We start from the raw sequence: 26,186 nt of genomic DNA, 5'->3' as shown, positions 1-26,186 counted from the left end.
AAAAAGGGGGGGGAAAAAGACAAAATCATTTGTAGGTTGCAAGTCCCAGATCTTGTTTATTTATAAAGCAATAAATATTAGAAGTAGCACAAATAAATTGCACGGGTGTGTAAACAAACTGTACAATGACTGAAGAGAGTTCAGGAAGGATTGCTGGAAGACTCCAAGAAGCATAATGTCATCATCCTGAGTGGGAGGTAAATTGAGGAAAAGGCACTTAGAAGCACTTGCGATGGACAATGGATGGACCAGCCTCATCATACTCCTGTTTGCTGATCCACATCTGCTGGAAGGTGGACAGAGATGCCAGGATGGAGCCACCAATCCAGACAGAGTATTTGCGCTCAGGAGGGGCAATGATCTAGGGAAGGATAAACAACAAAATCCTCATCAGTTCAATAGTTTGAGTTTCCAACAGCTACTCTACATGGGCTTTGTAGTGACTGGATATTCCAAATTGCTACAGACTACATAAAATTATGAAAGAACTTTCCTATCTTATCACAAGTAACATCTCCAGCAGCCAGTTTACAATATATGCAATATTCTCAATAGCAATTTACAGCCTGATTCGCCGCTCCTAACACTTGCTTCTTATCAGTATAATTCCACTGACTTCAATCACGTTATTCCCAATTAATCCTGCAGCTCTTGGTGTCACTATTGAATTGTTCCCACCACCCAAACTAATTATTTAGTCCAATGCAATCATTCTTTACCCCAATTTCTGTTTCTTGTGACACCAAACCCCTCACCTTGATCTTCATAGTGCTAGGAGCCAATGCAGTGATTTCTTTCTGCATGCGGTCAGCAATACCAGGGTACATGGTTGTACCACCTGAAAGGACATTGTTGGCATACAGATCCTTACGGATGTCAATATCACACTTCATGATGCTATTGTAGGTAGTTTCATGAATACCAGCAGATTCCATACCTTGAAAGGCAAGATGATAGATCAGCAAATTATACAGGAGGAACAATTTTTGTGTAAGAGATCTGTGAGCATTTATAGCAATTCTTAATAAGCATTATTATAGTGCCAAAAAAGTATGTGTCATAAAACATAGAAAAATATACCATCCTTGTCCTGAATGAGTTACAATATAATAGAGACAAAACAAAACATGTGACAACGATTTAGATAAAGGGAGGGTGTGGAGACATTATTTATTGTAAAAGTACTGGTTAATAATAATTACTATAGGAGACTAACACAAAGGAGAATCCTAAAACAAGTAAGTTTTAAAAAGGAGAGGTCACTTGCTGGAGTCAGTGGGGGGAGGGAAAGCTTCTCAGTGTGTGTGGAGCAGAATACAAGAAGTGCACAGCAAAGAGCAGTAATAGAGTATCAATAGAAATATATGTAGAGAGGAGGGATAGGAGGAAATGACAGAAGAGATATAAAATGAGTGGAGATTATGTAGGGCCTTGAAAGTGAGACAAAGAGCTTTAATTTTATCTAGTAAAAGACAGGAGCAGAGCAGAGCAGAAGAAGAGATTAGCAGTAATATTTTGGATAGACTGGAGAAAAGAGAAAATGGAGAGGCCAGGCCAGAAAGGTTCAGTTATCAAGACAAGAGATGATCCAAGCACGGACAAGGGGTATAGCAATGCATGTAAAGAGGAAAGATATCAGAAGCAAATGTTCATAGGTTACATTCCAATGTATTAATTTAACAGGTGCTTCCTGAAAGCAATGAAACTAGATCTGCAATGAGATGCCAGCTGATGAACAACGGCATTTAACACACAGGGTTTATGCTATAAACACTTTTTGTAGCCATCAAATTTGTTTGGCTCTATAGCAGAATTTACAGTCTTAGCCATGACAGTATATAATTATACAGTATATACATAGATGCAAACCTCTCATTTTGAAACTTCACTTCTCAGTAAAAGCAGCTGTTGTCTTTGAGTAAGTATAAGACATAAACCTTTCAAATACTCTCTCAGAAAAATTCACCCTGATGGAAAATCTCGAATGACACAGTGACATTCTACTAATTCTAAGACATTTATATCTGAGCAATAACATTTCTGCAAGGACATAGTCCTATAATTATGCCACATGTACTTGTGGGCCAGATCCTCAACTAGTGCAAATCAGCAGAACTCCATTGACTTCAATTGAGCGATCCCGATTTATAACAGCTAAGAATCTCCCCTAATGTAATTCTGGTAGCACAGAGCCACAATAGAGGCTCCTACACCACCCCTTCATGCATCCCAGTGCAGGCACTTATCTAGGAAAGAGGAAGTGTGACTGAAGTGTCCCCATATTCTGGGTTGTCACAGTTGCTGGAATGGTCACAGGGAGGCACTGACAGCTAGTGAAGTTGCAATTTGAAGACTATTCTAATCTGCACCAAGAAACTAACCAAGTGCTCAGCCAGCAAGCCACCTTCTCAATAGTCTTGTGCCAAGCATAACTTAGCAGTACTGGAGAATCTAATCCATTTTTTTGCTTGTTTTTATGCCAAATTTAGCTGAATAGGTAGGTAGGGAATGGGGACTCTCCAAGCTTTACAGTTCACTTGGTTTCATGGCCAAAGGAGAAGTCCTTGAGGGCACTTACCAATGAAGGATGGCTGGAAGAGTGTCTCTGGGCAGCGGAAACGTTCATTACCAATTGTGATCACCTGACCATCAGGCAATTCATAGCTCTTCTCCAGAGATGAAGAGGAGGCAGCAGTGGCCATTTCATTCTCAAAGTCCAGAGCAACATAGCACAACTTCTCCTTAATGTCACGGACAATCTCACGTTCAGCTACAGAAACACAGAAAGCAAGGCAAGGTCTGAAGAGGGGGATGACCAGAGGCAGAAATTCCCCAGTAGCCTGAGAGAGATGAGAAGATGTTAGCAAGGAGATGAAGATGAGATGTACTTACCAGTTGTCACAAAGGAGTAGCCACGCTCAGTGAGGATCTTCATGAGGTAGTCAGTCAGATCTCTGCCTGCCAGATCCAGACGCATGATGGCATGAGGCAGAGCATAACCTTCGTAGATAGGTACGTTGTGGGTGACACCATCGCCAGAGTCAAGAACAATGCCTGGAAGAGATAAATGACTAAGATCAGATACACGTGAAAGCATCTAACTTTTCAGAAATCGCATGACCTTTCAATACACAAGTCAGTAAGAAAAGAAGGTATGTATAACGGAATGTAAATCAGCATAGCTCTATATTGTATTCAACAGTTACAATGGATTTGGCTCATTCTGCCTTTGCTAGCATGGCTATTACTGAAGATTCAGAGTGATTCAGAATCTCACTCTCCATTTACTCCGAGTAAGAGCCTTTCAGTACCCTCACCAGCACTATCTCGGTGATCATTGTTTTCAACTGAAGTCAAAGTATTTGGTCTGAGTCTCCACACAAACCAGTTATACCAGTGTAACTTCAGTGAGTTCATAGTAGTCACTTCTGGTTTACATCACTGTAAGTGAGAGGAGAAGCAGGACATGTCTTCACTACCACTTACGTCGGCAAAACTTATGTCACTCAGCAGTGTGAGAAAACATATCCTGAGCAACATACGTTTTTCCAGCATAAGTGATAGCGTGCACAGTTTGCAGGAGAACTGCTGCCGCTCATTGGGAGTGGTTTAATTGTGTCAACAGGACAGTTCTCTCCCATCGGCATAGAGCAGCTACATGAGAGATCCTACAGCAGTATAGCTGCATTGGTACATAGACATAAGGCAACTGAGGCTCATTTTTAAAGCAATACGGATAAATTAATAATACCAATTTCTTATGGCACTTTTCCTCAAAAGATCTCAAATCACTTCACAATCTTTAATATATTCAGCCTCAGAACACCCCTATGAGGTAGAGGCTCAAATAAGGCACAGAGAGGCTAAGTGACTTCCCCAATGTCACATAAGAAGTCTATGGCAGAACAAGGTATTGAACCAAGGAATCTTTCTGCACATTCAGTAGACTGTTTTAATTTTTAACCAGTGCCATATTTGAAAGACATCATTTTTCTGTGAATCTGAATGCCTTAGAGACTGCTCACAATTTTCTGTTTTCTTTTGGAGTTGAGGGGTTGAAAGGAAACATTTCTATAGCAATCACTTATCTTTTTACCTGTGGTACGACCAGAGGCATACAGGGACAAGACAGCCTGGATTGCCACATACATGGCTGGCACATTGAAAGTCTCAAACATTATCTGGGTCATCTTTTCACGGTTAGCTTTAGGGTTCAGGGGGGCCTCCGTGAGTAAGGTAGGGTGTTCTTCAGGGGCCACACGCAGTTCATTGTAGAAAGTGTGGTGCCAGATCTTTTCCATATCATCCCAGTTGGTAATGATGCCATGTTCAATAGGATATTTCAGCGTCAGGATACCTCTCTTGCTCTGAGCCTCATCACCTACATAGGAATCTTTCTGACCCATGCCAACCATAACACCCTAATGGAGGAAAGTGTAAACAAACATTTTCTAGGGGGGAATCACCATTATTAAGCACAGATTTAATCATGCCATAAAGCTAAGTATATTATTTTGAATAAAGCAGGGAGAAATACATGAACTATGCCAAAATGTGGCTAAATATGGAAAGCAATATTAATTACTTTGACTATTAATTAAGTTAACATATGGCTGACTCTTTTAAAAAAATCCTACTTCATTTAATTAAAGTGACAAACACGAAACAGGAAAACTCAAGTAACTCATTCCCACATACTTAAGGCTATGGTGGAAAGCAAACCATACAACACAATATCATGAAAAATGAAGGTATGGATAGATGGATGGGAGAAAGTTTTTATAGCTATCTCCATGACAGCGAAATGCATCCATTACAATAGCCATACTCATTCACAAACTAGTACGCAGTTACAACTGTTGCATTCTGGAAATCATGCCAAATAGTATATTATAAATAAAAGAGAGAAGGAGGGGTGTATCTCGTGTAGAAAACAAAAAGGTGAGTCCATAATATCAAACACCATTGTTGAGCTTTTACATATTTTTTTGGCATGGAAGTTGTAGCTCTTGGGTGGGGGGCAGGGAAACAGTTTACTAAAAGTTTTCTATATGCTGGTTTAATGATCACAATATGGAGAGGTAAGAGAATGGGAGAAAGAAAGAAGCATTGTGGGGAGATAAGATGAAGGGGAAAGGGTCTGGGCCAAACAGTAAAGAGTTCCAGAGTAACAGAGGAAGTGGATCAGAGAAAAGAAAAGAACAGTGAATAATTCAAAGGGAGTGGCCGTGGCCTGAAGGGTTAGATGAGCTAGGTGATGAGGCAGAGGTCTATGAAAAGGTCCGGGGGTGATGTAAATGCAATTAATGGAGCTATGGATTTACACCAGCTGGAGGAGATCTGTTCCATGGCGGGAGGGAGGAGCTAGGAAAGATGAGAGAGAGGGGAGTTAAGTGGGGGTGAAGAACCACAGGGGAGAGGAGGGAGCTGAAAGAGAAAAGGATGAGACAGAGGGAGATAGTGGGGGAAGTGAAGCATGTGGGGAGAGGAGGAAGCTCATGAAGGGGGATTGTAGAGACAGGAGTGGGGTGTGGGGAAGGAGTCCGGTGAGGCAGGTGGGGAGGGTCAGAGCGGGGGAAGAAGAACATCGGAGAGAAGGGAGCCGGGGCTCGGCAGAGAGCGGCGGCGCTAAGAGGCAGGTGGGGGCTAGAGCTGGGGCTCAGCGAGTCGGAGGAGGCGGCGGGGCCCGTTACCTGGTGCCTGGGGCGGCCGACGATGGAAGGGAAGACGGCTCGGGGCGCATCGTCTCCGGCGAAGCCGGCCTTCACCAGCCCGGAGCCGTTGTCGCACACGAGCGCGGTGGTCTCCTCGTCGTCACACATCTTGGGTGGGAGGCAGGGAGCTGCAAGACAGCCCGGCCGCGTGTCCAGAGCCCGTGCAGCCGCCGGGGGAGGCAGCAGCCTGCAGAGCCCTGCTCCATCCCGCCCGGCCCAGAGCTCCCCCCACACACACCCCCACTCGGCTCAGCTCTCTACCCGCACAAGAAGGGACCTGCTCCCTCTCTCCCTCCCAACTGGGCAGTGAGAGATATTAGACAGTCAATCACTCTCTAGATCTCTCTCTCTTTCACACACGGATAAACTCGTGGCAGACCCTGCCCTCCAGCTGTTGCCTGGTCCTTACTGTTACTGATGCAGCTTAGCAATTGCCTGCAGTAACCGTAGACGTGACAGGGGACGTTGCCACATAATGCAAACACACTTCTCCACTCTTTTGGAGGTTTTATATACATACAATCAGAACATATTTTTCCCTCGGCTCTTCAAATGCACTTTTACTTCTAGCAGAGCATTATTAGAATTATTTTATAGAAATGTCGTCCAAGATCTTTCTCTGAAGGACTAGCAAACTTTTGAGAGCCGTCCTGGGGGAATTTCAGACACAATTTGTTTGTAGTGTCTATAATTTCCCAGATAGCCAACCTGTGGCAATCAATATTATTTTAAAAGCAATGAATGAAAGGATGAATGAAAAGTTTATAGGCTTCAGTCCCCTCTCCCAGCCCTCACCCAAAAAAGAAATAAAATTAGCCCTTATGTTACAGATGCAAAGCAGCCTCCTCAACAGTTGTATCTAGAAATCCAGAAATTGTCTCCTCTTTGTCAGATCTTCTAATTTCCCCAAGGAGGCCTTCAGCTGAGCAGCTGAAGAACTGTGCTGGGAACTTGACTGATAGGCTGGTCAGCTGTACTACTCACCAGATCAGCACCTACTGCGTGGGGGTCCTGAGAAAAAGCTGGGTACTGACTCAGAGGGAGATACACCAATTTATACTTCTTGGGCGGCAGTGGCAGTCAGATGCTCCTAAGGGACAAGCCAGCCACCTTTTCCTTATTTGGTCAGCTTCACACCATTGAGTAGCAGTGAAGCCATGAATGGAGTAAGGGAAGGCAAAAGTCAGAGTAGGCTAGAGCAGTCAGGGCCCCACAGGCCATGTAAGGCAAGCAAGGGGGTAGCATTCTAACAGCAAATGGGATGGCCAAATAGGGAACCCATGTGAAAAATTGTGCATACTTGTTCTGGGGGCCAATATTTTTAAAAAGATGAATGAAAGGAGGGTACCCATCTTACAGTTTTAAGTAATCTGGAAGCTGTAAAAAGATCAATGAATTAAGCTCTAGCTGCCATAGTGTCTGGCATGTGTCACTGCAGTGTGGGAAGTAAGCAACCAGGAGTGAGATTTCAAGAGGATAACAGTTGGATCATTAATCTCAAAATACATTTGTTTGATGGTGGTGGCTTCTTTGCTTTTTTTTTTTAATTGAGAAGGATAATCAAGACGCCCATATTTAATGACAGCAGGTGAGCAGGCTGATGAGTGAAGCTGTCATTGGTAGCTACAATCTCAGATTTTGCTCCTGTATTAAGACAGAAGGCAGCATATGCTTCCTGTATTGCTTCAGCAAGAAGCAATGCACACTTGAATTCTCTAAACTTTGGTGAATACACACAGAAAAAATTGTGCCCTCCTTTGCTTTTGGCAGGCAACAGGCAGTACAAAGCAGGATCTGTTGGCTTACAATAACATAGATAAACTCCCCATTTTTGTATTTTTAGCGCACACTGAATCAGTAATGCATAGTGATATGTATGGGAGAGAGGCGGGGGGAGAGAATGGGAACAGCTCGAACAAAAACAGCCATGGTATTAATGTAATGTGGCAGTTGTTTTCCTGCTCTGTTGAAACATCCACATTGATAATTTGTTCCAGCAGTGGAACCTAGAAGATCCATATATCTTAAAATATTTTTTTTCAGTTAAAAATAGAAAGACTAGAGAGGCATCCCTTGAGTGGGTTTGGCCTGGTATGTGAAGGCACAGATTGTCAACGTGTTTCCTGAAGGAACTTTATTATACTGCAGAGTAGTGTCCTTCAGGAGCTCAGCTTGTAAACTACCCAGACATGTTAATGTCTGTCTATGCTATACACTCTGGGGAAGGAAAAATTGAGCCCAAGGGAGTGAAGAGAGGTGGGGGAAAGAAGCAGCAGCAGCAGCTCAGGCAGATCAGTCACTTAGTTACAAATCTTGTGCGTGAAACATATTAGATGCTGCAAAAGACTTCTGTCAAACACTCACATACATCTTAAAAAATGTGAGAGGAAAGGTCTTTGAGCGTAATCAAAGCCACAGTTTTTCTGTGCTCTCCTTGCACTGAAAAATGGGTGTGATGAGTGGAAATCACTGAGAAGCAATACTATTCATTTCTATATTGCATTCAAAGAAGGTGGCAGAGGCTCTTGCATCTTATATTTCTTCTCCCAGATAGGATAAATTCAATAAGTATTGTGTAATAGCAAACAGTTAATCAGAAGTTTAGCTCTGGGTGACTTACCTGTCCCAGCCTGCTCTCCAGCTCATTTTGGGATGGTGCCAATTTATGAACACAATTTTGTAGATATTGCAACAAGCATCTTAGCCACAGTTGGCTGCTGCTTTACTTTAATTCCCTTGAGAAGACCTACACTGTTTCTGGTGAGACACTGTTAAAATTTTTTAAAAATATATAAAAATTCACCTAGAGATATATGAAAGGATGGTTCAAGGCTGTAAATTACAATGACAGAAAGAGGTCATTACAGTGGAGGTCCGTGCTTCACATCCTTCCGCCTTGGGAATCAGAGACAGACAAACTTCACATTCATTAAGTTTATTGTAAAAAAAATAAATCAAATATTGGTATGGCAAGGTACACAAAAAATAAGTATATACTTAAACAGATTAGACAGAGTAGAGACAGATTTATAGAAATACTTTACATAATTAGATATTTAGAGAGATTTTGATATATCTTTTTATATATGTATCCATATATGTGTGTATATACACATGGATATAGTGTGTGGGGGGGAGGGTATGGTTTCAAATTAGTAATGGTTTTTAATACTTCATTTTCCATTTTTATTACATTTCTGATTCAGTGGCAGGTTCCCACATGTATTGTCAAGTGGTTCTTGCCCTCTTTTTCCTTCTTCCTAAAGTTCATCTTTTCTGCAGAAACTGAATAACGTGGCAGATTGGCCTTTTTCACCAGCAGTAAAAATTATCCTACAGTGTTATCTCAGCTGTCCCTCCATTCAGAGGTGTTACAGTATTTACATAGAAGCCAGTTACTGATAGCCACTTTGAATTCCTCCAATCTCAGACCCTCCCTGTCACATACTATGTTCATTTGGCTGGAAAGAAAGAAAGAAAGAAAGAAAGAAAGAAAGAAAGAAAGAAAGAAAGAAAGAGTGTGTCTCAAAACTGAGACAAATAAAGCCAGCTCTTGTGTGCAAGACTCACCAGGGACAGTAGGTACTGTGCCTGACCTTTCCTTTGTATTTCCTTTATAAACATATATCTTCTTTCACTCCTACTTGTTCAAATTGTAATTTTTTAATTAAAACACAATAAGGCTTGAAACTAGAACCTAGATGCCCTTGAAAGCTAAATAAATCTCTCTTTCTCCTTTTTGTACATGGCAAGGTCAAAGGAACAGGGCACTGCACAGTGTATTAAATCCAAAATGGCACCTGTTTCCTCATAGTCATTTCACAAGTACCCAGAGAAACTCATTTATTTGGTCAAAATCATCCTGCTGTCTGCCAAAAAGTGATGTTACAGCAGCAAATAAATAAACCAACAAACAACAACAAAACCCATCATCATTGGGGGAGGGGGAGGCGAGGGGGGAGGAAGAGGAGAGAAGGGAATTCCAGAAATTGAAATGACCAGAGTCTCTTTACCTGCAGGATGCATTTCTTAAGAATCAGCCACCTCGATGCCAACTCTGCCCACATATCTACACCAGCGACGCCATCACAGGACCTAACCAGATCAGCCACACCATCACTGGTTCATTCACCTGCACATCCACCAATGTAATATACGCCATCATATGCCAGCAATGCCCCTCTGCTATGTACATCGGCCAAACTGGACAGTCTCTACGGAAACGGATAATGGACACAAATCAGACATTAGGAATGGCAATATACAAAAACCTATAGGAGAGCACTTCAACCTCCCTGGCCACACTATAGCAGACCTTAAGGTGGCCATCCTGTAGCAAAAAAACTTCAGGACCAGACTTCAAAGAGAAACTGCTGAGCTTCAGTTCATCTGCAAATTTGACACCATCAGCTCAGGATTGAACAAAGACTGTGAATGGCTTGCCAACTACAGAACCAGTTTCTCCTCTCTTGGTTTTCACACCTCAACTACTAGAACAGGGCCTCATCCTCCCTGATTGAACTGACCTCATTATCTCTAGCTTGCTTGCTAGCATATATATACCTGCCCCTGGATATTTCCACCACATGCATCTGAAGAAGTGGGTATTCACCCACAAAAGCTCATGCTCCAAAACGTCTGTTAGTCTATAAGGTGCCACAGGATTCTTTGCTGCTTTTACAGATCCAGACTAACACGGCTACCCCTCTGATACTTGATTAGTGGCAAAGGAAAAGCAAGCAGAAGGGATTGTTAGATAGTACAGGGAGCTGCAATAGCGATGATTTTCACATATCTAAAAAGAGTTTGTCCTCCAGGAATATTAAGATTGAAGTGTTTAACAAGTGTTAATGGAGAAGCACACATCATTTCATTAGCATAGTTGTGCCATATGTGCACTAAGGCAACCACTTCATTTCTAGACTCATAGCACCTCAGGTGCTACTTGGAGCAAGTCTGGTTTTCCTTTGCAAGCAAAATTTGATGTGCTATTCAAACTAAGAGGGAACTGCTTTGACTTAGAATTGCAATCACAATGGACTGTAAACTCTTGCATGCTAAAAAACAATATTATGATCTTGTGATAGCCCAGATACCTAGCATCTCTTATTCACTTTAGTATTTTAGGTGAAGGAAGGAAATCAGGAAAATAAGGCCCTGATACTGGAAGCACTTTCTACCAGGTATAGTGTTTATTGCCCTAAAGATTTCAATTGAACTATTTACAGTTGTAAACACTGCATCCAATAAAAGAGTTTGCTGGTTCAGGCCTCCCTTTCTAAGTATGTTTATATACTATCAACTTATTCTTTAGATTATCTACAGATGTTATAGATATATCTACATATGTGTGGATGAATCCTTCTCATCACATTAAAACGTCATGTGTCCTATATATATGCCACATATTTCACAGGTGGTCTGTTCTAGAAGTGTTTTTGAAAGTTTTTTAAATGTTGTAAGTACAATTGTGCATCCTTCTCCCTGTAAAATCAGTTGTCTTAGTTACAATGAAATCCACTGTGCAGACCTCTGTGGGGGAGAAAAATTATAAACTAATATATTATAGAAACCTAAAAATATATTTAATACCTGTTACATACGTAATAGTGTCATGATTTTAGAGTCCAATATCTCATAATCTACTAGGGTTTGGAAACAAAAGCTTCATCCCACTCCAGTGATATAAAGCATCTACACCTAGCCTCAAGGGACCATGGAATATCAAACATGTCACTGGATCAGAGCTGAATATTGCCTTTATGGAGCTTCAGGCCAATGTCATTTTTATGAGAAATTGTACATTTGCAAGGAAATATCTCTGACAGATTTTATTTCCATAGCAGCTATGTATGGTTTTGGAAGAAGTTATCCCTGCAGAGGTTGAATTGTGGGCAGAGTGCAGGCAAGAATATTAAAGATATATGACAAATTTATCATATGACTATCATCATATATGTGGGATATATGCAGACACACTCTAGTCATAGAAGCTAGAACTGAAAAAGAGAATTAGATCATTCCTGCCAGTGCAGAATTGTTCCCTGTGATGAATTTTATCATGTTTTGTCCAATCTAATTTTGAAAGTATCTAGTGACAGAGCTTCCTCCCTTTCCCCTGGAACATTATCCCACAGTTTAATAACTGCACTTTCAAGCAGTTTCACCTGATATTCATCCTAACTTTCCCCTTTCTTAGTTTTATCCCATTTGTCTTAGTTATAGCCCCATGCATCATACTACATAAATTCTGTCTCCTTCCTGTTTATATCCTTCACTTGGTTGCAGGCTGTTATCATGTCTCTCTCTCTCACACTCATATAGTGCTGTGTCTCTATAATTAACCTTAAGTGTGCACTGAAATGATGGAATAATGAGATGGGCAATAGGAGACTAGAGATGCATCCAAAACACTTTTGTTATGAAGCTGATAGCAGCAGGGGCAGAAAATATAGATGGATGTGAGCAATAATGTAAGGAAGTACTGAATCTCCAGCCCTTAAGAACTATTTGCAACATCCCATTCACAAATAAAGGGTGAGAGCCCAATCCCTGCTACATTGCTTTACACTGGGTGAAACGGCCAGAGTGGCATAAACAGGCTGTAAAAGCACAGGGCCCAGACAGGGGAGGTTCCCACCCATTCCCGAACAGCAAAAGACAGTTGTAAGGTTGCCTTCCAAGGACTCCTTCACAACACAGGGGTTCTGCCAGGGGTAGGGCCCAGCACATAGCACTGTGAAGACTTCGGGCAGCTCTGGCCTGAAAGGCATCCTAGGGAGGCTGTCATAATTTAGATAGGCCTCAGAGCAATCTAAATTACATTCGGGTCATAGAGCAGTCCGGGATAGAGGGACTGGTGCAAATGTTGCTTAAAACCTCCTTGGCTCCTGCTCCTCCAGGGCTCTAAAACATCCTGACACAAAAAGAGCAGAAAAGAACAGTCTTGCAAACCTCTGGTTCAATGGTTAGCCAGACAAAAGGACTGCTGCTTATTTCCCTAAGAACAACTGTCTCACTTTTACCTTCTGTTCCTCCCCTCTGTTTGTGGTATCTACCTGTTAGTCTTAATCTTATATTTAGACTGTCGGCTGTTTGGGGAAAGAGCACAGTGGGACTCTGATTTGATGGCAGCCTCCAGGTACTACTATAATACAAATAACAACTGTGAAGGCAACATAAAGCAATCTGATTTAAAAATATCAACTTCTGAAATCATGTAAACAGTGAGGTCTTTAATATTAGGAATATTTCTGCAAAACCACCAGTGCTTAATGTTAAATTCCAGCCAGTCACTTAGATTTAGTGATTATGTTATTTTAAAATACACTCAGGTAATACTTCCTTAGTGTACATTACCACAGAAAGATGAATCTTGCAGAACAATCACCCAACTTGTTCAATGAAATAATGATGTCACAGAGATGGGTATCTTGTAAGAACATAGGTTATGTAGATTTATAAATATATAAAGATTAGAGCAAGAGAGAGATGGTAGAAGTGGATCCAAATACAAAAAGCAATTGACTTCCTGTTCCAAGTTTATATCCACTTTACTTTCAATTTCCCTCTTAGAGTATCCTCTGTCCTAGTCTCCAGGATAGCCTACAGTGAGAACTTAAATTAGCATAGCTACATCACTTCTGGGCATGAAAAATCCACACCCCTGAGAGATGTATCTACGCTCACCTAAAACCCAGTGTAGACAGCGTTAAATCAATTGAAGAATTTTTCCATCAACCTAGTTACTGCCTCTTGGAGAGGTTGATTACCTACACCAATGGGAGAACACCTCCCATCACTGCAGTAAGTGTCTCCCCTGAAGTAATAAAGCAGCATAGCTACAGAACTGTGGCTGTGCCACTGTAGCCATTTAAGGGTAGACATATTTGCCATAAATGCAGGACCAGTCATGTTGAGACTTTACTGCAGCTCCAATTTTTTTCTACCATTCTCTGACTTATAGGCATCTGGTCCAAGTTTTGAGCCCTGAAATTACTGCTTGCAGCTGAGCATCCTAGGTATGACCTAAATTCTAACATTCTATTGATTGAAATGTTGTCCCAAAGGAATGCAGTAACACTGCAGTGAAGGATCAACAGCAAAGCAGTTCATTAATCAAATCTAAAGCTTCAGAGCATGCACCATTCCAATAAAGGTTCTCTGGAATTTTGATAGCAAATGATTTATTTGAAAAATAGCTAATTAGTCGAAAGACTATTCCCTGGCACAAGTAGATTTGGAAAGAACTCTGCAGTGTATGGAGACCATAATTCAAATTACTATAGAGAGAATTTCTCAAGTTTGTATCCTTATTCTGCATTTTCTCACTCCTTCTCTCTAATTTTATGAAAAGACCTGCACTTCCCAGAAAAGACAATTAGGTCATGAATATCATGAACACAGTTTTGCAACTTTTGTAGGCCATAAAGACCACAGATTTTACTCTGAGAATACAGCCAAAATAAAGAAGCTTTTTCAGAAGATCCCTGGATTTTTTATAAAGATGATGATGGATGTGCAATTATTTTTCCATAGGATTTTATGTAAAAATATGAACTTAATAAATATAAGAGCGACAAGGTGGGTGAGGTAATATATTTTATTGAACCAGCTTCTGTTGGTGAAAGAGCTCTTCTTCAGAACTGGGAAATGTACTCATAATGTTACAGCTAAATAGAAGGCAGAACAGGTTGTTTAACATAAGGAGTTAAAACATCTTGCAAGACACCATTCAAAGTGAAGTGGGCAGTTAACAACTCTGCAGTCATAGGACAAGGGAGGGTTCTTGTGTTGCAGGCCAACGGACAGCTCTCTGACACCACCTACTCTGAAGAATTCAAAGAAGTCCCTCCCACACCACAGTTCACAGGAATCTAGGGATATCAAATCCTTTCCCAAACAACTCCAAGAGAAACTCTACAAACTCATCCCTCATGAACCCACACCAGGGACCTTCCACATGCTTCCCAAGATACACAACAAGGAAACCCAGATAGATGCATCATATCTGGTTATGGAACTCTTTCTGAAGGAATATCATCACTCATAGAAGCCATCCTTAAACCACTCATCACACAAAGGCCAGTTCCTTCTAAGGCACAACCAACTTCCTCCAGAAGCTCTGCAACATTAACACCCTCCTTCAGAACACCAGCACTGTCACCCTGGAGGTCACCTTCCTCTACACCAATGTCCCTCACAATGATGGCATCACTGCCTGCCGCAAATATCATGTTTGTGAGAAAAAATAAAAATAAAGTAACTAAAGAGCTAGAAAAGGCTGGTTTAAACTAACTTGCAAGTGATAGACTAATACATATGGATAAGAAAAGATAGCAAAAAGTTATAGATAAGTTTGTGTAACAAAGGGAGGTTGAAGCTGCCAGAGGCAACTCTGATGAGATCATCCTGATGAGCTTCCCACTATAAGCAACTGATCATTACTTTCCGAGTGTTTTGCCTTAATGAAGATCTGTTAGATCCATCTGCTGAATAAGTGAATCTCAATCCAACACTAAACTCCCTCTTAGATTTCCACTACAACTTCAGCAACCATTGTCCATCCACCAAACTCTCTCTACAACACTCCCACACCAACATCAACTTCTTAGACACCATGATCAACTTCAGCAATGGAACCCTACAAACAACTATATACAAGAAACCCATCTACCTTCACAGAGCCAGTAACCACCCCAAACACACCAAGAAATCTGTTATCTACAGCCTGACACTCAGAGACCACAGAATATGCTCCAAGGTGAAAGTCTGGGATACACATCTTAACACATTTAAAACCACCTTCCTCAGACAAAGACACTCCACGAGAGAAATTAACTACATCATGGAACAGGCCACCTAAATAACTTGAGAGAACCTGCTTCAATACAAAAAAAAATCCTACAACTGCACATCCTTAGTTGTCACCTGCCTTCCCACACTGGAACCCTATACAGGGTATCATTAAACAATTACAACCCATACTCAATGGGAACAACATCTTGAAATAAATATTTCCCAAACTTTCACTTCTGGCCTTTAAACAACTCCCGTCTCTCCAATCTGATCATCAGAAACAAACTCCCCACAGACCAGGACACACCAACTCCAAGTGGCACCAGATCCTGCCATAACAACAGATGCAAAACCTGCAGTGATGATCAATACCCCTCCACAATACGCCTTTCCCTATCCATAGATCCTACACATCCTTATCATAGCACATGATATACCTCATACAATACCATATAACCTGTGGGTGAACACTTCACAAAACACTCACTTCTCAGTCCTCACCCTCAAAGGAAACCTTCATGACACCTTCATAAGACAAGCCTGGGAGCTTAAATTCATAACTTTGTTAGACACAAAAATTATGGACTGAATAGAAAACGGGATTTATGGTTTATTATAACAATCAGTAACCCATGAACTCTTCTGTAACCCATGAACTCTTCTTTGTCTTATAACTGCAGGTGTTAACTGCCCACTTCCGTTTGAATGGTCTCTTGCAACACGTTAACTCCTTCTGCTAAACAATCTGATCCACTCTGTATTTAGTTGTGACACTCTGACCTTTCCCAGACCTGAAGAAGAGCTCTGTGTAAGCTCAAAACTTATCTCTTTCAACAATAGAAGTTGGTCCAATAAAAGATATTACCTCACCTATCTTATCTCTTTGATCCCAGGGTATTAACATGACTACAACAATACTGAAAACATTAATAAATATAATGTTTTTATAATAGCAATCCAGAGATTTCCAAAATCACTTCCCCAAGTTGACCTGAAGATCCTGTATTAGTCTTCATTTCAACCAAATTTTCCCCAAGAACTGTTCTCCAGGATACAGAAGTGTCAATACTAGACTAAAACTTGTTTTATCATTTCCATTTTTATTATGTGTAACATGGATATAGTGGCATGTACACAAAAGACTATGGAGACCTGTGCCAGGGTCCACTTGCTCCTACCTCTGCTCAAGTCCACAAACAGCTCAGTTTGTTTTTTGCTGGTAAAACATCCAGTGCAGTTTATTTACAATATTACTTTCCACTACCCTTATACTATGTCTATACTATAAATTATCTCAGTATAACTAATGCCACTCAGGGGCGTGACTAATCCACACCCCTGAGTGACGTAATTTATACTGACCTAAGCACTGGTGTAGACAGTGCTATGTTGACAGGAGTTATGTCAACAGGAGAGCTCATTCCCATCAGCTTAGAACATCTTCACCAGAAGCGCTACAGATGTAAATGACCTGCTGAGAAGTTTTTGGTTAAAGTCTGCAGCTTCGGGGGTGTGGACCAGACCTGGGTCTATGTTGCAGCAGGCTAACATGTCTGGCTCAACAAGGCAGGGTTCTGGAGTCCCAAGCTGGCAGGGAAAATAGGCTCAGAGGTAATTCCAGCACATCAGGTGACAGTCTCAAGGGGGTCTCTGTGATCGAACCCATCCCAACCTGATTAACCTCTTAGTTCTCCTCAGCTCATCAGTTAGGGACAACTTTTCATAATGACATCTACTCTGGAGTAATTAATCAGAGTTGCAGTGACCAGAGGGCTGACTCAGTTGCTTTTGCCCAGCACTCTGTCACAAAACCTCAGAGAGTACTGAGCAAGAAAAACAAAGCGCATAGGTGCAGGGTAAAAGAAGGCAACCCATCTTCCTAACCCAGCAAAGCATCTCGGTTCAATAGAACACTTTGGTCCAGCCACACTTAGTCCATCTCTGAATCACTATTTGGTGAGAGATGAGGAATTAATTGCTTTGTTTCTCTAAGTAATGTTTTTGAAGGGAAGGGGAATGTGTTCCATCAATACTAAATTTATCACTTATTTATCTGGAGTTTTACTTCACTAGTACTGATGATAAATAATATATCAAAACCTAATTCCCATGAGAAAGGCCCCATCCAGGTAGAGAGGTTGTCATATTATCAGGGCACTATGGAGAAGATTGTATGGCTTCTGTTATACCTGGTCTGTGGATCACTGGAGCACTTCAGCCTTCCCTCAGACACTTTTCAGTAAAAATCTTACAAGAAAAACTATTTCCTATAGAAGGCCACACAGTTGGGGCAGATATAGAGTTAGCTATAAGTAGAATGCTCTGTTTCAGTAAGCTTGGAAATATTTCCCACATACTACCACTTAGGTAACAAGGGTTTAAAGAAGTTGCAGAAGGCCCTGCTTTACTCAACCCTGACAAATATAGCTCCTTCCTACATTACCTAAAATCTTCTTAGTGAATAGAATCTCAGGGAATCATTCAGTTTTTCAATCCGTCTGTGCAGAGTATACTGAATCCTAAACATAAGTAAGTGAAAAGCAGCCTCAGTCAGTTTTATTGGTGTCTCATGGGTCCAAACGAATGTTTGAATGAAGAGGTTTTCTTGCCAGGACAAAACAGGCTGTTGACCTGGATACGCTCTATGGTATACGCAGGCTGCTTGGACACAACATTTGGCAGCACTCCATGCCTCAGTCACTATCTGATGCAGCAGTCAGACATTAGATGGGCATGGATCCTCAATCAGTGAAGTGCTACAGGTGACTCAAATATTTGCTAACATGGATCACATAGCTAGTTATCCTGTGTCTTCTATGACTGATTGCCAGGCCTCTGGCTAGCAGAGTTGGGGAAATTTCTCTTATTGTTAAGTGTTCTCATCCATCCCAAACTGTAGAAATGCTATTTCTTTTTTATGACAAGCATATGGATTGACTTCACTTGTCTCCATTATGTACCACCTTTACTATACTCTTAATTACACAAGCAGTTTAGTAATTCCAGTATGAGGGTGGCTCAGTCCTAGATGTGAAGGGAGTAGTCACATACCCTTGTCCATCTTGTTCAATAAACTATTAGTTCTAAGCCTCTGGCCTGAGGTTTTGGGAACGTCTTTTCCATCACGGGTGTTAAATGTTCCATCTTCTTATCTTTCCTGTACCTGCAAAACCATTAATCAAATGTAGCAATTTCTGTTTTGTGCTAACTACCATCATTCATCCCAATCTTTGTCTAATAAGTTTAGCAATCATGTATGCTAATTGTAACTGCAAAGAATGCGGTCTGGGCCTGCTTTTTGCCTTTGTGGTGACCTTTTAAATTAGCTCTTCTTCTGCTCTTGGGTTTGATTGTCTTATTTACAATCTAATGGGCCACATCTTCTTCTCAGTTACACTGTTCAACAGACATATGCTGGTGTCAATGAAAGAATTTGGCCCACTGTCTTTGCTTCACTTTATAAGGGTAGATCTACAGTTGCAGCAGGGTTTATAGTACAGACACTGAACACCCAGCTAGTACAAGTATAAAAGCAGTATATACAGGCAAGCAGAGTAGAGACATGCCAAAATCTTATAGCATACATGGCTGTCTACACACCTAAGCAGTGCCTCCCACGTATACACTGCTATTTTTAGCAGTTTAGTGTCCTGCTGCGTCCCCACTGTGAGAGCCTTTGCCAACTGCAGTGAAAGACTCCAGCCGTGGAAAAAGGCTCTGGCACAGGAGAGGCAGCCAGGAAAGCCTCCAGCAGTGGGGAGCTGCCAGACCCCTTCTGCGCTGCTTCCTACTGCCAGAGCCTTTCATTGCCACATATAGCTACAGGCAGGGCCGGTGCAACCATTGAGGCAGACTAGGCAGTTGCCTAGGGCGCCGAGATTTGGGGGCGCCAAAAAGAGCCGCCCAATTTTTTTTAAATGGTTGCGCAGCCGCTGCTGCTGGGACAAAGAGGGAGTCTGAGCTGCCAGTGGCAGCCGGTAGCCCAGTGGCTCCTCAGGCCAGGGGGTAGGGAGCTGCCACGGGGGCGGGCGGCACACTTCGGGGGGGGGAGCTGCTGCAGGGCTGGGGAGGGCTCAAGGTGGAAGTTTCGCCTAGGGCGCGAAACTTCCTTACACCGACCCTGGCTACAGGTATCCTACTCACCACTGCAAGAGTAGACAATGCCTAAAAGATTTATGCCAGGTGTTACTTCATTTCACTATATGAAGCATTTTAAGGGTGTCCCCCGGGGCAGGGCGCCGCCGAAGCAGCCCGCAGCCCAGGGGGTCCCCCAGGTCAGGGAGCCGCCACGGCAGCCCGCAGCCAGGGCTTCCTCTGGGTCAGCGCGCCAGCAGGGCCGCCCAGAGAGGGGGGCAAGGGAGCAATTTGCCCCAGGCCCCCAGGGGCCCCCACAAGAGTTTTTCGAGGGCCCTGGAGCTGGGTCCTTCACTCACTCCGGGAGTCCCCGAAAACTCTCGCAAGGCCCAGGCCCCTGGAGCTTATTCTGCTCCTGGTCCTCGCTGGCAGGGGGTCCTTCTGCTCCGGGGCAGAAGGACCCCCCGCAGGTGAATTACCGCCCAAGCGGGACCCGCTGCCAACATGCAGCCCGGTCTTCGGCGGTAATTCAGTGGCAGGGGGCCCTTCCGCTCTGGGACCAGTCATCGAAGTGCTCCGGAGACCCGCGGTGGGGGCCCTCCACCACAGAATTACTGCTGAAGACTCGGCTGCACTTCGGCAGCTGGTCCCACTTCGGCGGCAATTCGGCGATGGGGGGGCCCCGCGGCGGGTCTCCGGGACACTTCGGCGGCAGGTCCCAGAGCAGAAGGGCCCCCCGCCACCGAATTACCGCCAAAGCAGGGGCCCCCCGCCGCCGAAGACCCCAGGCCCCCGGAATCCTCTGGGCTGCCCTGGCATGCCGCTGGCAACCCAGGGAGGTCCCCTGGGTCAGCACGCTGCTGCCAGCAGCCGCCAGCCCAGGGGTTCCACTGCGCAGTCCTGCTTGGAAAGGATGCTGAGCAGAGCTGAGCTGGGGTGGGGAGGTACTGCAGGGCTCCTCAGGCCAGGGGGTAGGGAGCTGCCATGGGGGTGGGCGGCACACTTCGGGGGGGGGGAGCTGCTGCAGGGCTGGGGGGGCGCAAGATGGAAGTTTCGCCTAGGGCGCGAAACTTCCTTGCACCAGCCCTGGCTACCGGTATCCTACTCACCACTGCAAGAGTAGACAAGGCCTAAAAGATTTATGCTAGGTGTTACTTCATTTCCCTGTATGAAGCATTTTAAGATCTCATACAAGAAAGGCACTGTATAAAATAAAATGGCAATGCACTATCGCACCATAATCTCAGCAATTGAAAGATCACTGGCATTTCTTTGAACAGCATGAATGAACATAATTGGGTAGGTTTAATATCATCATAATCTATCAGCAAATGTAGCATTTCTATTCATGTATGGATCTACGTGAAAATACCTGGATATTTTAGTTTATTTTTGACTAACATTTACTTATCACAGTACGGAATCTGTTTTACACTGGTACGATGCCACAGAAGACAATGAAATTATTCCAGATTTATACCTATGTGAATAAAGCAGATTTTTTCTGCATAAAAACATGTTTCCCATAAAAAACACATTTTCAGTCAGTGAATTGCTTTTGTACTATAACTTGGCTAGCTAGGTGTTAAAATTCAGCCACATCTAAAAATAAATATAGCTAAAGTACAGTTAAGTACTTCTTAATTGTGCAAGGGTCATGTAATAACCTTAGTCCCAGATTTGGACCTTAGCGTCCAAAATATGGGGGTTAGCATGAAAACCTCCAAGCTTAGTTACCAGCTTGGACCTGGTACCTGCTGCCACCACCCAAAAAATTAGAGTGTTTTGGGGCACTCTGGTCCCCCTGAAAAACCTTCCCTGGGGACCCCAAGACCCAAATCCCTTGAGTCTCACAACAAAGGGAAATAATCCTTTTTCCCTTCCCCCCTCCAGGTGCTCCTGGAGAGATACACAGACACAAGCTCTGTGAATCCAAACAGAGTGAATCTCCCTCTCTGTTCCCAATCCTGGAAACAAAAAGTACTTTCCTCTTCACCCAGAGGGAATGCAAAATCAGGCTAGCCACTTCAACACACACAGATCTCCCCTGATTTCTTCCTCCCACCAATTCCCTGGTGAGTACAGACTTAATTTCCCTGCAGTAAAGAAAAACTCCAACAGGTCTTAAAAGAAAGCTTTATATAAAAAAGAAAGAAAAAATACAAATAGTCTCTCTGTATTAAGATGACACAATACAGGGCAATTTCTTAAAAGAATATTGAATAAACAGCCTTATTCAAAAAGAATACAAATCAAAGCACTCCAGCACTTATATTCATGCAAATACCAAAGAAAAGAAACCATAGAACTTACTATCTGATCTCTTTGTCCTTACACTTGGAAACAGAAGACTAGAAAATAGAACTACTTCTCCAAAGCTCAGAGCAAGCAGGCAGCCAGAAAACAAAGACAAAGACACTCAAATCCCTCCACCCAAAGTTGAAAAAATCCGGTTTCCTGATTGGTCCTCTGGTCAGGTGCTTCAGGTGAAAGAGACATTAACCCTTAGCTATCTGTTTATGACACGCCCCCCAAATTGCAGACAGTGGGGAAGCTCACTGGCGGCGATTTCCTTCTAGAACTTGAAAATAAACAGATTAATACAACACATACACCTTTACATATACTCCTAAGTATATAACTAACAGACTTCTACATTTTAAGAACACTTTTTAACTACTGAATTCTGGGAAACTCTCACGGGAGAGTGCATCAGCTACTTTGTTAGAAGCTCCTGTGATGTGTTGAATTTCAAAATCAAAATCTTGGAGAGCCAAACTCCAACGAAGAAGTTTCTTGTTGTTCCCCTTGGCAGTATGAAGCCACTGTAGTGCAGCATGGTCAGTTTGTAGTTGGAACCGCCGTCCCCAAACATATGGGCGTAGCTTTTCCAGGGCGTACACAATGGCATAGCATTCCTTTTCACTGACTGACCAGTGACTTTCCCTCTCAGACAGTTTTTTGCTGAGAAACACGACAGGATGGAAGTTGTGATCTGTTGCTTCCTGCATGAGCACTGCTCCTATACCACGCTCAGATGCATCGGTGGTTACTAGGAATGGCTTGTCAAAATCCGGGGCCCTGAGCACAGGGTCAGACATGAGCGTTGCCTTAAGTTGGGTAAAGGCCTTTTGACACTCATCAGTCCACTTAACTGCATTTGGCTGGGTCTTTTTGGTCAGGTCGGTCAGTGGGGCAGCGATTTGGCTGTAGTGTGGTACAAATCGCCTGTAGTATCCGGCCAAGCCTAAGAAGGATTGGACCTGCTTCTTGGACCTTGGGACAGGCCACTTTTGGATAGCATCCACCTTGGCCTGTAGGGGGTTTATGGTTCCTCGACCCACCTGGTGCCCCAGGTAAGTCACTCTGTTTTGGCCTATTTGACACTTTTTGGCCTTTACAGTTAGTCCTGCCTGCCTGATGCGCTCAAAGACCTTTTCCAGGTGTAGTAGGTGTTCGGGCCAGGAGTCTGAAAAAATGGCCACATCATCGAGGTAGGCAACTGCAAATTCTCCCAGTCCAGCTAGTAGACCATCTACCAGCCTCTGGAAGGTGGCGGGTGCATTTCGAAGGCCGAAAGGAAGGACATTGAATTCATACACCCCCGCATGGGTGACGAATGCTGACCTCTCCTTGGCAGGTTCATCTAGCGGTACTTGCCAGTACCCCTTGGTTAAGTCTATTGTAGAGATGAACTGGGCACGTCCCAACTTCTCCAATAGCTCATCAGTGCGAGGCATTGGATAGTTGTCCGGACGAGTTACAGCATTTAGCTTACGGTAGTCCACGCAAAAGCGTATTTCCCCATCTGGTTTGGGTACCAGAACCACTGGAGATGCCCATGCACTGGTAGATGAGCGGATTATACCCATCTGTAGCATGTTCTGGATCTCCCGTTCTATAGCAGCTTGGGCATGAGGAGACACTCGGTAGGGTGGGGTTCTGATTGGGTGAGCATTACCTGTATCAATGGAGTGGTATGCCCGTTCAGTCCGTCCTGGGGTGGCTGAGAACAATGGGGCGAAGCTAGTGCACAGCTCCTTGATTTGTTGCCGCTGCAGACGTTCCAGGGTGGTTGAGAGGTTCACCTCTTCCACGCCACCGTCTTTTTTCCCGTCGTAGTAGACACCGTCAGGCCACTCAGCATCCTCTCCCTGGACTGTAAACTGACAAACCTGTAAGTCTCTGGAATAGAAAGGCTTGAGAGAATTAACATGGTACACTTTAGGCTTTAGTGAGGAATTGGGAAATGCTATGAGGTAGTTTACAGCTCCCAGGCGCTCTTGGACCGTGAAGGGCCCTTCCCATGATGCTTCCATCTTATGGGCCTGTTGCGCCTTCAAGACCATAACCTGGTCTCCTACCTTGAAGGACCGATCTCTGGCATGTCTGTCATACCAGGCCTTTTGCTCTTCTTGAGCATCCTTTAGGTTCTCTCTAGCAAGGGCTAAAGAGTGTCGGAGGGTGCTTTGTAGGTTGCTTACAAAGTCCAGAATGTTAGTTCCTGGAGAAGGCGTAAACCCCTCCCATTGCTGCTTCACCAACTGTAATGGCCCCTTAACCTCGTGACCATACACAAGTTCAAATGGTGAAAACCCTAAACTGGGATGTGGTACAGCCCTGTAGGCAAACAGCAACTGCTGCAACACTAGGTCCCAATTATTGGAGAATTCGTTGATGAATTTTCGTATCGTGGCCCCCAAAGTTCCATTGAACCTTTCCACCAGGCCATTGGTTTGATGGTGGTACGGGGTGGCAACCAAGTGATTCACCCCATGAGTTTCCCACAGTTTTTCCATGGTCCCTGCCAGGAAATTAGACCCTGAATCTGTAAGGATGTCAGAGGGCCAACCTACCCTGGCAAAGATGTCTGTTAGGGCCAGGCACACAGTGTTAGCCCTGGTGTTGCCTAGAGCGACTGCTTCTGGCCATCGGGTAGCAAAGTCCACTAAAGTCAGTACGTACTGCTTTCCTCTGGGCGTCTTTTTTGGGAAAGGGCCCAGAATATCCACAGCTACTCGCTGAAATGGGACCTCAATTATGGGGAGTGGCTGGAGAGGGGCCTTGACCTGGTCTTGAGGCTTTCCCACTCTTTGGCATACCTCACAAGACCGGACATACTTGGCAACATCCTTGCCCATCCCCTCCCAGTGAAAGGACTTCCCCAACCGGTCCTTGGTTCTGTTCACCCCAGCATGGCCACTGGGATGATCATGGGCTAAGCTTAAGAGCTTCTCCCGGTACTTAGTTGGAACCACCAACTGTTTTTGCGGCTGCCATTCTTCCCGGTGTCCACCAGAAAGAATTTCCTTGTATAAAAGTCCTTGGTCTATAACAAACCGGGATCGATTAGAAGAGCTGAGAGGCGGTGGGGTGCTCCGTGCCGCCGCCCAAGCTTTCTGAAGGCTGTCATCCGCTTCCTGCTCAGCCTGGAACTGTTCCCTTGAGGCTGGGGTCACCAGTTCTTCCTCAGACTGTGGACTTGGGCTTGGTCCCTCTGGAAGCGATGTAGGTGATGGGGTTGTTTCCGTTGCTGGTGTACCGCTCTCCGCTGGTGCACCTGAGGGTATTTCAGGCTCTGGCTGAGCCTTTTGGGTATGGCTGTCTTGTGCTTCTGCCAGTTTTGGCTCGCTGGCGCCCTCTGGCGTTGAGTTTGAAGATGTAGTTGCACTTGCTGGTGCTGGTTGCTGTTCCAGTTCCGGGCCTGGGACTGGAGATGCTGTGGCTGTTTCAGTGGTAGGCATGGAATCCGGGTCCACTACCTCTGTCTGGGTCTCTGGTAACACAGACGGGGCCTCTGTGGACGGTTCAGGAACAGAAATGGGTCTGGAAGCTTGCCTGGTTTGGCTACGTGTAACCATTCCCACTCTCTTGGCCCGCCTCACCTGGTTGGCCAAGTCTTCCCCCAGTAGCATGGGGATAGGATAATTGTCATAGACTGCAAAAGTCCACATTCCTGACCAGCCTTTGTATTGGACAGGCAGTTGAGCTGTAGGCAAGTCTACAGCTTGTGACATGAAGGGGTAAATTGTAACTTTGGCCTTTGGGTTGATGAATTTGGGGTCAACGAAGGATTGGTGGATAGCTGACACTTGTGCCCCCGTGTCTCTCCACGCAGTAACCTTCTTTCCGCCCACTCTCAAACTTTCCCTTCGCTCCAAGGGTATTTGAGAGGCATCCGGGCCTGGGGATCTTTGGGGTGATGGTGGTGTAATGAATTGCACTCGCATGGTGTTCTTTGGACAGTTGGCCTTGATATGTCCCAGTTCATTACACTTAAAGCATCTTCCATCTGATGGGTCACTGGGCCGAGGTGAGTTACTGGAGACTGGTGAGGTTGAAGGGTAGGGTATCTGTGGCTTTACTTGGGTGGTATGTGGGGTCTTTGGCTGTCCTCGGTTGTAGGGTTTATGGTCTGTGTGCCCCCTGGGGTAATCGTTCCCCTTGACAGTAGCTTTCTTGCTTTCTGCCAGTTCCATCCATTTGGCTCCAATCTCCCCCGCCTCAGCGATATTCTTGGGGTTTCCATCTTGTATGTACCGTGTGATGTCTTCAGGAACACCATCCAAGGTTTGAATGTTGTTTCCTGTTAGCCAGGCC

The 26,186-nt window shown here is 44.0% G+C and overlaps 1 protein-coding gene across 2 annotated transcripts; it reads right to left on the bottom strand.

Moving 5' to 3' along the window:
* Positions 1-43: 43 nt before the first annotated feature.
* Positions 44-6,758, bottom strand: ACTC1 (actin alpha cardiac muscle 1). 2 transcript variants are annotated; one of them, XM_050953938.1, is made up of 7 exons: positions 6,699-6,758; positions 5,694-5,842; positions 4,097-4,421; positions 2,893-3,054; positions 2,579-2,770; positions 756-937; positions 44-361 (listed from the first exon to the last, which is right to left on the bottom strand). In XM_050953938.1, the coding sequence occupies exons 2-7, from the start codon at positions 5,820-5,822 to the stop codon at positions 218-220; spliced, it is 1,134 nt and encodes a 377-aa protein (XP_050809895.1). In that variant the 5' UTR covers positions 5,823-5,842; positions 6,699-6,758; the 3' UTR covers positions 44-217. The 2 variants fall into 2 exon arrangements, with proteins under 2 accessions (XP_050809895.1, XP_050809896.1); XM_050953939.1 differs by lacking the exon at positions 6,699-6,758 and having other exon boundaries at positions 5,694-5,908.
* Between the last annotated feature and the right edge of the window lie 19,428 nt (positions 6,759-26,186).

Source organism: Gopherus flavomarginatus, chromosome 5 (assembly GCF_025201925.1).
Source record: "Gopherus flavomarginatus isolate rGopFla2 chromosome 5, rGopFla2.mat.asm, whole genome shotgun sequence".
Taxonomy (NCBI): Eukaryota; Metazoa; Chordata; order Testudines; family Testudinidae; genus Gopherus; species Gopherus flavomarginatus.
The sequence above is the reverse complement of the archived record's forward strand: the minus strand, read 5'-3'. Positions and strand labels throughout refer to the sequence as shown.

Bases quoted from the DNA above. Each gene is read 5' to 3' on its own strand.
- ACTC1 (XM_050953938.1), bottom strand. From the start codon at position 5,822: ATGTGTGACGACGAGGAGACCACCGCGCTCGTGTGCGACAACGGCTCC. The intron at 2,771-2,892 runs GTAAGTACATCT...GTGTTTCTGTAG, and splicing joins CTACTCCTTTGTGACAACTG to CTGAACGTGAGATTGTCCGT. The intron at 938-2,578 runs GTAAGTGCCCTC...TTGCCTTTCAAG, and splicing joins CTTCCAGCCATCCTTCATTG to GTATGGAATCTGCTGGTATT.